Source organism: Apis mellifera, linkage group LG11 (genome assembly GCF_003254395.2).
Source record: "Apis mellifera strain DH4 linkage group LG11, Amel_HAv3.1, whole genome shotgun sequence".
Classification (NCBI taxonomy): domain Eukaryota; kingdom Metazoa; phylum Arthropoda; class Insecta; order Hymenoptera; family Apidae; genus Apis; species Apis mellifera.
In genome coordinates, this window is record NC_037648.1 from 5,520,617 (window position 1) to 5,533,669 (window position 13,053).

The window sequence follows — 13,053 nt, forward strand, 5'->3', positions numbered from 1 at the left end:
GAATTATTTATTTTCAAAAAAATTTTTATAATATTAAATTTTGCCTATATACGTTAATAGAAGCATATATGCGACATCAATGCGATTTATCAAGTGTGTTTATATAAACATGTTAGCAAAGCGATTAGCAACTAATATAACGGGTAACTAAAAATAACTTTAAAAAATAACTTTATTTTTTTATAGATTTTTAGATCAAATTATTTTTTTAAAAACTTTTATTACATATATAACTATAACAAAATGATGTACATAAAATATGATAATCTATATATTATATCAATATTAGTGTATTTATATTAAATATCATTATTTCAATCGTATATTAATTCAATCGTTATAGTTTCGCCCAATTGTTGAATTGTTTTATATTTTATTCCACGAATACAAAGAATGAAATTTTGCCTAAAGCTTGTTATGAATAGATATTATATGGTGATTTAGTTTATCCTATACATATATATTCCATTATACATATTGAATACACATTGTCGACCACTCTGATGTGTTCAGATAAACAGTTAATAAATGATAATCGCATAGTGATATATGATGTCATAGATATATATATGTTGGCAGAATTTAATATATCGTATTGAAAATGTTTAGCAAATAATTCATCAAAAATTAAAATCGAATAGTAATTACATACATAATTCAAGTTGTTCAAAATATAGATTTCTATAATATTGATTCAAAAATTATCGAAATCGAAAATATCTGTTTTTTAAACAATTATTAAATATGTATGTATATATAATTATTATGTATGTATGTATAATTTTTATGTACTTCATTAAATGACAATAAATAGTATTTAAATCTCTAACAAAATAATAAATAAAAATTTGTATTAGATTTAAAAAAATTATTTGGTTTTATTCTTTTTATAATATTGAATTTTAACATATAATTAATAAAAAATTGTACATTTTATAATAAAAAATATAATAATTTAAAATACTTTATAATTACTATTTTTATTCAATTTTATAATATTTTAAAAATATATATTAACATTATAAATAACTTCAAAATAATTTAATTATAAATATTTTACTTTAGTACAATTTTCTTTTACATCTTAATTTATAAATATTATGATGATGAAAAATAATTTATTTCTTAAATATGAAATAATATTACACAATATTTTATAAATAAAAGATTTTGACATCTTTATTATGTAATATTTTGCTATATATATAAGTTTATAAGAATTCGAATAAATAAATTTACATAAAATCGTTACTTAAAATTGTTATCTAGATACGCGTAAGATTATTTGTTCATCATCATCATGGGATTCTCATGCACACGCTATATAATCTCGTTTTCTTTTCATAAGATCCCATTGTCCTTAGCTGTATGTCTGTTTCATGGAAAAATAAATAAAGTCAAAACTGCCGCAGGACTATCGGTTGCATGAAGGACTAGCGCTTATTTGTCTCAAATGAAACGAAAACATACATTAACCAAAAAAGTTGCTCGTTATTCCGACTTCGTATCTTTTCATGCGTTCTTAATGTCACAACTTCTGACTAATTCGAATTTTGAGACCATAACAACTTTTTCATTATTATTAGCGAATTTTATATATTATTGTATTATTATATTTATTATATTATAATTATTATATTATTCTAAAATCCTTAATGTTCAAAATTATTAATATTAATTTTAATTTAATAAATAAGATATAGGATTAAACTTGAATTTTATATCAAATATAATTTTTCTTATTATTTTTTTAGATAAAAATAAACTATACATATTCGTTATAATAATTAATATATTTTAAAGAATATATTTTAAAGAAATAGAAAACTCTTATTCTTTCAAAAATGAGAAAAGTTATAATATAGTTATTTTATATTGATTCTATCAAATTCCTTATTTATCTATCAATTTAATACTTTAAAATTTATTTTCATTTGACAATGATATTAGAATTATTTGATAAAGAATTATTTGATTGTTTTTTACGTTTTCTATTTTCTCTTATATTTGGTAAATTTAAGACAAAAATTATAATTTGCTTTTTCTTCCATATTTATTCATTAATAATAATATTTATTCAATAATTCGAAATTTCATTACACAAATACAATTATTTTTTAAAATATGCGGTTTTAAAGAATGCAATTTCAATTATACTGATATAGATTTTTTGAAGTCAAATGAATAGTATTATAGAGATGGAAATATCTTATTCTATTTCTGTTGCATTTCATTTAAGACAAATTAAAATTATTTATAATTATATATTATCAATAAATAAAAAATTTTTATATAACTTTTATATTTGTTTTAATCTCTAAAATCAATCTTAAAAATATCTCATGAATATATTAATATTTTATATAAATATATGCATATGCATTGATAGAATATATATATATATATGAACTTTAATTTATATGAAAACATATTTTGAATTATTAGATTTTTATCTCTGCGAATAGTCGCATTTCTTAAACTGTCCATTATTCAAAAAGATATTATATATGTTATATATAATTTTTTATATATGTTAAATATAAAAAAAAATTAAAATTAAAATTAAAATTATTAATAATTTATAAATAATTGATATATATATATAGTTTTATGAATAGTTTTTCATATATATATTTTTTTTTTAAAAATATATATTATTTTTTAAAATAGAATCACATAAAATTTTTAATACTAGCCGATGCAATCTATTATTTTCTATAGAAAGATATTAAGTTATTTATATCAAAGAAATTATTAGTTTAGAAAAATATTTAAATAGAATATTTATATAATAGTATTTTTAATGCAATAGTCACAGATTGTTATTTCTTATCAAAATTATTAATAATATTAAAATTAAATTATATATATATATATATATATATATATATATATATATATATATATTAATATTAAAATTATTAATATAACGTACATATATATTATATTCATAGTAGTATATATTCATAGTATACATATATATTATATTCATAGAACGTAAAAAAAATTCTTTGCTAAATTGGTATCAAACTAATAATATGAATGCTATTTTACTGTATGTACAATTCGAAATCAAGTTTTCTGATTTTTTCGATACATATATATATATATATATATATATATATATATATATTCATATACATTTGTATATACATATTCGAGATATATATGTGTATAAAATATCATATATATTCTATACACACGATATTCTATATACTTCCGTTTCCAATAATAAAATAATAGATATAAAATGAAAGAGCAAATCATTATACGTATATATTTAACAAAATTATTACGCAGTCAAATTTTCGATGACGACTTTAAAAATAATGTACACAAAATATATAACGAAAGCATGGAAATTATAAAAAATCTAATTTATTTCTTTCTATTTCTATTTTTCTTTTTTTTTTTTCTTTTTAAAAAAATTCCTTCATGAAAATGCTATGTTTGCTTATTTCATTCAAAATTTTTTCCCAAACAAGAATGTTAATTCATGGAACAAATATACAAAATTATATTTCTATTTTAAAAACTACAAAATCAAGAGAAAAAAATGTCACAATATGAAATTCAATGATCGTTGAAAAAATGCGATAGACAATTATTTAATCGAACATTATGAGCAAATTTGATTTTTCGATTTGAAAGAATCACACATCTTCAACTCAGTTTTATCACGTTTATCATAACGGCCGCAACAAAAAACTTTACGCAAAACAAACAATACCAAGACGATTTTATATCGTCACTAACTGAAGATATTAACACGGTCGTTTATTTGGTTTATTTAGTTTAAAATAAATCACGAATTTCTATAAAAATAAACTATGATTCGGTCTTGAAGAATGTAAGTTGTGATCAATATTTATATGAATTTTTATCTCGATTTTATTTAAATCAATCTTTATTTTTTATATAATAAATAATTTGAATAATATATAATTCATAAATTATATTGACAATGTTATAAAAAATATATATATAATAGGATTTTTTCTTTTTCTGTGATCAGAAAATCAAAAAGAATTTTTTCATAAATAATATTTCTAATCATTTCATAATGTAAATAATATCTATAGAATAATAAATATATTTATATATTTTACTTTATGGATTTTTTTAATATTTAATAAATATAATATATAATAATTAATAATATAACATACTTGTATTTAAAAAATATGATTGATAAATTGATCAATGACAGACCATGATATATATATCGAGTTAATATGAATGAAAAATTCAAATATAGGAACGAAATTAAGAAGCAAAAAAAAGAAAATCTTTTTCGCGCTGTCTCAATTTTCCTAGTTTTCAAACGAACAAAAAATATCACTTCTCGTTCGACAGATGGTGCTGACAAAACAAACACATGAAACATGTCCAGAGTCGAAAGAATTTCGGAAGCCGGTTTGAACCATTTCATTGATTGCAATCTTAATATTGTTCTCATATCAAAAGAATTGGTGGATATATTTTGAATGGGTATTCCTTTGTATCTTCAATTCGATGAAAATAATATCAAAAGAATGCCAAGAATCTAAGAATTCAATTCAAAAATTAATTCATGGCGAATCCATTCGTTCATTTATAGACTACAGAATGACAAGAGAGAAACGAACTGTCGCGTGAAACGACGTGCGTTTAGCCGTTCGACTAAAGCTGCGATGTCATCCTATACGGAAACTCGAAACAATATATTCACTGGTCGAAAAAAGTCACACTAAAGAGCTCATAGATAATATTTCCGTCACCAATGGTGAGCTCAGAGTGAAAATATTACTGTTGAAATATTGTTTTCTAGGCATTCGAAAAAACATCGCCGACCACGTGGTCAGAATAAAAATTAAATGTGAATAAAACTTCGAGGAAATTCAACTTGATATAATGATATTTTTAATAGAATTTATATTATAGCATTGAGAGATTATTTCACATTATTTGTATTTGAACTATGTATTTGAACTTTTACTTACAATATTACAATAATTAAAATAGAAATGTAAGAAAATAGATATTTACATACATGATCGACGTGTGCTGCGGCCTATCCGTCTCACCGACATTATTCGTGCCTCCTGTTAATCCTTGCACTTGTACGTTAGTTGCAATGCTAGTTCTTGCTGGATGTCTTGCACTATTTTTCAGTATTTTTTTTGCGCTAAGTGGCGTGGCTGTCACGCACATTGTCTTGCGCGGTATCACGATCACCTTTGTAACACGCACTTTGAAAGAATGCCGTTGTCGCGTGCACAAAAACAAATGTCGGTCGCAATTGGTAACAAGGGCTGAACAATAAATTGAGCTCACACAAAAATGTAGATCGCGAAATAAAGCAAGAAAAGATGCGCAAAGCATACGTGAAAATTTCGAAGAAACAATCTTCGACAGAATTTATCCGAGGCCTAGCGCGTGGTGATTTATATGCACTTGTGTGAGATATAATAAGGACTGATTCGTGACGAAGGAGAAGGAACGTGTCGATTCCTTGATGAGACAAAAACTTATTGATGTGATGAAACACTATGGTGGTACGATTCGTTGGTTCATGCGAGATAAACCCCGCACCAATGAATGTAAATAAAAACTCGCGTTTCGTTCGTTTACAGATCCCACCTCATAGCGCACCGCGGACCTACTGAGTGACTGACTGACTGAGTGACTGCCGCGAGCTTCGAGCCACGAGCTACCCTGCGTGGGTGCACACGCGGTCTCACTGTGTGGAAAGGCAATGAGCACGTTCATTGGTTTGCTTCAGAGGCTGGTCCTCGTGGGGGATGCCTTGACCAATCATCGTCCGTGAGTCACCACCGTACTACCGAGCAAACTCTACTCGAAGATTTTCCAGCATTCTATCGCGAGCCGTTTCGCGGTGCGTTTTGCTTGGTTTTCTCGTCTTTGTATCTATGTTATTTTTTGATTTTCTTGTTTGTATCTATGCTCAATGCTCATTTTTTCTTATATATATGTGAACAATTTCACTAGTATTGAAAGTTCGTTATAAAAATTTCGTGAATTTTTCGAGTGTATAAGTGTCAAAAATTTTAATGGAATTGTTAATTGTGTGATTCGAAATAAATCAAGTGTTATAGGTTATTCAAAATGGATTTCGAAAATGAAAATTTGTGATGAAACATCGTTACAGAAAAGTGATGTGTTTGAAAAAGTGTAAATATTTTTTCTTAATTGTTTAAAATTTGGATAATAGTTAAACGAGAATGTCATTTAAAGTATTCGACTGATATAATTCTCAAAATCTTTTTAACGCATTTTCTAATAATACCAAAAAAATTTCTTTTCGTGCGTAATAATCATATTTTCACAGAACGGCTTCTTGTGTATTATTATCTTACATAGTAGGACAATTCATATTTGTCTAATATTGCTATAATTTTTAAATAAAGATATGTAAAAAAAAATTAAAAAAAATAATAATTTAAATAATAAAAAATAAGTATTTAATAAATATAAATAGAATTCAACTCAAAACCTAACTCTTGTTGTTGATGGAATTAAATATTGATTACATATTGTCATAAAACGAAACATTTGGAATTCAATGAACTTTATTATCATTGCTATTTTATATTTAATGTTAAATTACAATATCTAAATTACAATATTTAAAATTATCTAACAAAGTTCAATAATCGAATTATTTCTACTATTTAATAAAATGTATATATATAAATTCGATCGTAATCATTTTTTTTTCTCTTTATTTCTTTGTTGAGTTTTGTGTAATAAACTAAAAATAAATAAAAATACAAAATAATATTATATTTTGAAAGTATTAGTTTGAAAGTATAAAAATACATTAAGGAATTAATTTGGCTGTCTTGAATGAAGTTATATTTGTAATGAAATTTTAAAAATTATCAATGTTAATTAATTTTCTTTTAACAATATTAAATTCTGTGGTGAAAAAACATATATAGTTTTTTAGCTGAGTTTTATGTGAATATTTTTATATGATTTCATAAAATTTTTAAATTTTTAAATTTACGCATAAAATTATAATAAATGTTAAAATTATGTATACATAGAAAATTCATAATTTATAATTTATTAATGTTTTAATGTTATTAATTATTGAATTATTTATTATAGAAAAATTCTGCTTCCTTTCTTTTTGACAGTTATTTGTAAATATCTACAACAATTTTAATTATTTTTTTATTATTACTGAATTCTAATTTAAATTAATAATAACACTAGATTTACGGAACTCGTTAATTTGACAGGTTTTCGTTTTATGTTTAAAAATTCTGAATATGTAAATATTATTCTTTAAATATTACATATTGGTTTTTAATGATATAATGCAGCAAATATATATTTTTATTCGGTTTCTCTGGAACATTTATATTTTATTATTTCTAGATGTTTTTATGAAAATTTGTCAATTTGCGAAATAAAAAAAAGGAAATAACAACAAATACAAAAAAAACAATATCAAGCAAATAAATAATATATAACGACTGTTTAGCAATAAATATAATCAAACAAGTTGTTTATAGCGTTAAAAAAAAATAAGTACTATTTGGAAGCTTAGTAAAAATTTATTTTCGTAAGTGAAGATTTGAATTTTTTAAAATCTATTCAAAAAAATATATTTTTTTACATTTATATTATTATGGGCAAGTCTTCAAAAGATATGGAATTGATAATAAAGAATAATAAAAAGAATAATAAGAAGAATAAATAAATAAATAAAGACCAATCTGAATCGGATTCTGATATAAACGAATTATGCGAAAGCGAGGAAGAATTTGATAATATAAATGAAATTGAAGATTCTGACGACAGTGGGAATGAAAATTATCATAATATCATACAAAAAAAAGTATGTGTATTATTGCAGATATTGAAAGCAAAAATGAAACAAAAGATGCTAATAATGAAGAAAATACTGTGAAAGCAGAATCCCGTAGATAACCCCTTCATGTGTTTTATAATTGTTTTTAAATTTGATAGCCATCAATGCCTGGATTATTATATAAAAAGATCAAAATTATAATAAATTGGTGTAAAATTCTTTCGAATTTTCTCTTTCAATTAAAAAATAGAATTGATAATGACTAGAAAGAATTGATAATAATTATCAGGATGAACAAAAGCTTATTAGCTTAAATTCAGTGTCTGTAGTCTATTTTGCATGTTAAATCTAGTATATATGCGGAAAGTATACATTCAAGATAGAGTTTACATATAAAAAATATATTGAAGACAATAGTAAATAAAAATCTATAGATTTTAAATAAATAATTTACAAAAAATTGTTTTTTAATATATCCGTAAAAAAGATGGATTTTAAATAAAAAAAGATATATAATCAATAAAGATATATAATCAATATCCGTAAATCTAGTTAAAAAATTAAATGTTGAAAACTTTTAAAAAAATTTTCATAATTTTTTATTATTGAATTATGATTAATTCATAGTGATATCTTTGTGATTACGACAATAAATCGCATGTTTAATTTGCACATATCATAAAATTGTAAATGATTCATGACAGTATACATTAAATTAATTTTAGGATATAATATATATATTCTATATTTCTATAGAATAGATTACAAAGATGATAGATCAATGATATTTTTATGTAGAGATGATATAAGATATAAAAATTAAAAGATATTTAATAAATATAATAAAAATAATTTTCTTATTAATTCTTTTATTTTTTTATTAGTTTTAATATTATATAATTGTAATTGAGTTTTTACGCATTTTTCACTTAAATTCATTTATATAAATTTTAATAATATTTTAATAATATTTTGATAATATTTTGAAAAATCTTTATAAATTCTTGTATTATTCATTTTGAATTTATAAATCATTTTAAAAAAAATTCAGTTCATTTTTTTATGAATACATAAATAGATATATAAGTATATATATATATATATATATATGTATATATATATGTATTACATAATTTATAATTGAGTCGTTATAAATTTAAAATAATTATAATTAAATAATTTAATATTTATTTTAATTTATATTTTATATTTTATATAAGAAAAATTATTAATGAATATTATTCTATAAAATATAAACAAAAAATGAAAGAATATATCTTAATCTAAATTGTTGTAATCATTTGATTCAATTAATATGAAATATTATTAATAAATGTTATTCTAAAAAAAAATAATATATGAAAAAAAATAAAATATTCTAACCTAAATTGTTATAATCATTTATGATTCAATGATATCAATTAAACATTAATTTAGAATTTATTTTTTTAATAATTATTATATGGAATTATGATAATATTAAATAAAAAATAATATTAGATTTTCACCGGCATGTATAAAATATAAAAATTAAAATAATACTTTAATAAAATATTGTATTATATATATATATATATATATATATATATAATATAATATAATATTATAATATACTACAGTATATATATATATATATATATATATATATATTGTAGTATATTATAATATTATATTATATTATAATATTTATTATAGTATTATATTTCAATTTCAATTTCTTTTCACTAATATATTAATTTTACAAAAAAAAATAATATTATTTAAATAATTATTCGATTTAATTAAATTTATATTATTTATATTTGTTTCTTTTTTTAAAATTCTTTTTACATTCTTTAATTGAGTTTCTATTATAATATTTTTTGTGACAAAAATTCATCATTTCCTTATATGATTATAAATCTTCAAATGAAACTATAAGATAATAAGAAAAATGTATTCACCAGTATACAATTATTATTATTATTGTTATTATTATTGTTGTTGTTGTTATGACTGGTGTTGTTGTTGTTGTTGCTATGACTGTTGTTGTTGTTGTTGTTGTTACATAATATCGTTTAAGTTTATATTTGAACACACTACTAATTATTTTCTTAATAATAAATATTCATTGTTATTATTAATTTACATATTATTAATTACATTTATTTTTAATAATATTTTTATATCATTAGGAAGTTAAATAATCTAAAATATATTTTTAAGTAATAGTAAATATACAAGAGAAACGAATTTATCCTATTATCTGAATTCAAAATCGTACAAAAAATAAATAAATGAAACGGTGCAATTTTTGAAAGTGTTATAGATACTACAATTCTGCAAAAACGAATTGATACTTGGATACTTGGATGATAATTTGTACCTGTGAATGTACCAGTTGCTCAAATTTTCTCGCTTTTCGAGTATGGGCCAGTCTACTCGGAGGTCGACCAGGTGTGTCGGATCCTGAATATTCGCTGACTAGTGTGCACCTAAGTATTAAGTGTTTTTCACAAGCCACCAGTTTACAACGGCTCCTTTTATGTTCTTTTATTAACTCAGAGATTTGACGCTACGTGACCGGTTCGGGTTTCGTCGGATTTGTATTTCGGAATACTGAGGGATAGCGAGACATGATCGATTTTTTGACGGCTATGGAATTAACGAGATCATCGATAGCGGTGTGTCGAGGAAATGGAATCCGGAGGCGACGGAAAACGAGTTTCGTGCGCACGACTATCCAACCATTTGAAATATTCAAGTATTTGAAATTCAAACCATATCAAACCTGTTTATTTCTATCAAATCAAATAGTATTCGATGTAGTATCTATGTACTATGTAAAGGCATTTAATTTACATCATTTAATTTGTGAAATGTAATATAGTTCCATGTGATTTTTTTATGTAGTAGATCTAGGTAATTGAGTATTAAAAAAGAATATATGATAAATGTATGTATATTTAAAAAACTTTTCTTTTTTTCTTTCTTTTATACTCATTTTATTCACATTTAGACAAATTTTATATTAAAAAAAATTGTTATACATATCAATAATTAAAAAAAAAAATGTTGGCAATTAAATAAGATGTTTAAAAAAGTTATATTTATTACAAAGGACAAGATTTTGAACATTTTCTTATATAAAAGAATCGATCGGTCTTAATTTTTCGAAAAATGTAAAAAAGAATTATATTATGATATATATTTTGATTACATAGATATATCTGTATGTGTTGGAAAGTTTTGCATATTCTTCGATAATGCGAAAATAAAAATATAAAATAATTCTTTTATAAAAATTACAATGATCCAAGTTATGATAATAAAAATATCAGCTTCATATTTAATATCGATTATTGTAATATAGATCATTATAATTTCGCTTGCTTATAAAAATTGTTTTATTTTTTATTTTTACATTTTGCGGAAAATAAGCTGTCTATGTATAAATGTGATAATTTGTACAGAATATTCAAGTTCAGTATGAATTAGAATTAAAAATATTTTATTATTAATTGCGTACCATTGCAATGTGTTTATATTAATGATGTTAGAATGTTTATGCATGTTCTCATGGTATATATATAAATGAGCAAGTAGCAATTTTTTTAAAAATCAAAAATAATGATCAAACGATTTTTACATATAGAAGAAAAAGTTATCGAAAATTTTGTTCTCTATAATATATTTAAAAATCATCAAATTGAGATTTTTTTCTATAGAAGAAAGTATTTGAAGTTAATCCTCTGTTTTTTTATCTTTGTTAGTAAATGTAAATATAATAATTGGAAATTATTAATTGAAATTATAATACATTATTTTTATTAATATATAATATTTTAACAAAATTATATTTTATTTTCATATCTTCAGATAGCAATCTTACACTGTTACTCGTTAACTAAATATTATTGTATAATTATTGTAAAAAGACTTTCTAGCATCTATGTAATCTCTCTATATAGATTTTAATTTTGTTGGAATCGTATTACTTATCAACATTGTAAGTAAAAAAATTGTTATATTATTATTATACAAATTAATAGCTTAATAATTATTGTTTTTATATATTATATTAATTATTTTTATATTAATTATTATATTATATTAATTATATTAATAATTTAATGTACATAAAATATAAAAAATTTTTATAATAATATATGTAATAATATATGTATATAAAATGAATATATATTTTTTTTAATTTTTTTTCCATAGAAATTAAAGGGATGAATTATATATATATTTTTTATTTTATTTATTAATTTTTGTTTATGAATTTAAGATTTTGAGCTTATATTAATTTTTTTAGATTAAAAAATTAATTTGATTTTGAATAAATGATCAAAAAACGTTAGAAAGAGATAAAATATATATTTTCTTCGGAAATTATCAAAACTTTTTATTCATTAAAAAAATAGATGTAAAATAGATTCTTTGTTCATTAAATTGAATTATTTTTTTAAATATTCGATGTACAAAAATAAAAAATATTAATAATTTGATAAAAGTTGTTGATTTGAAAGGAGAAAAGGATGAAATCAGTTATAAAAAACTTTCCCCTATAAAAAAAAATTCATATTATCAATTTTTAAATATCTATAGAAGGCAAGATTTTCAACTTCATTTTTTGTTAGTTTTATTAATATAAATAAAAATAAATTTCTATTTATCAATTTTTAAAAATATTTATAAAATATATATAAAAATTAAGACTAAAAATATATGGCTATATTGAAAACTATTTAATAATCAACGAAAAAATTGTTTATTTATTTTCTGCTTGTTAAATAATCTTTTCTCGAATAAATAAGATTGCAATTATTATTTATTATGCACGTATTATTAATTAATATGAATATAGAATATTTCACAGATAAAGATATGTTTCTAAAAACAATTGAAAACAGTTACAAAAAAGAAATGAATCTATCTATATTTCTACGTTATTAATATATAAATATAATTAATCTTTAAACAACGTGATTTATTGTAAATATTTTCTGTTTTAATATTTTAAATTTTGAATGGTTATATATTATTCTATCTTATTTTATTTCAAATTAATCTATTCAGTTCATCACCATATGTTTTATTCGTTGAAAGAAAAGACAGAATAAAATATTTCTCTTGCATTACAATGACTACTAGTATGTTCTTAAATTATCAAGTCAATTATTAAGTCAATTATCAATTATTTTGTCTTAAATTATCAAGAAATTTTTAAAATGTTCCACGTT

General features: G+C 21.2%; 1 protein-coding gene across 2 annotated transcripts in view; it reads right to left on the reverse strand.

Moving 5' to 3' along the window:
- Positions 1–13,053, reverse strand: part of LOC724287 (protein rhomboid) — an 869,734-nt gene that overhangs the window by 228,545 nt on the left and 628,136 nt on the right. The window contains exon 1 of one of the 2 annotated variants that reach the window (XM_026443983.1): positions 5,033–5,672. The exons of the other annotated variant lie outside the window; for it this stretch is intronic. Coding sequence (XP_026299768.1) covers positions 5,033–5,364 — 332 coding nt within the window. The 5' untranslated portion in view covers positions 5,365–5,672. Of the gene's footprint in view, positions 1–5,032; positions 5,673–13,053 lie in introns of those variants that run through there. 2 annotated transcript variants of the gene reach the window in all.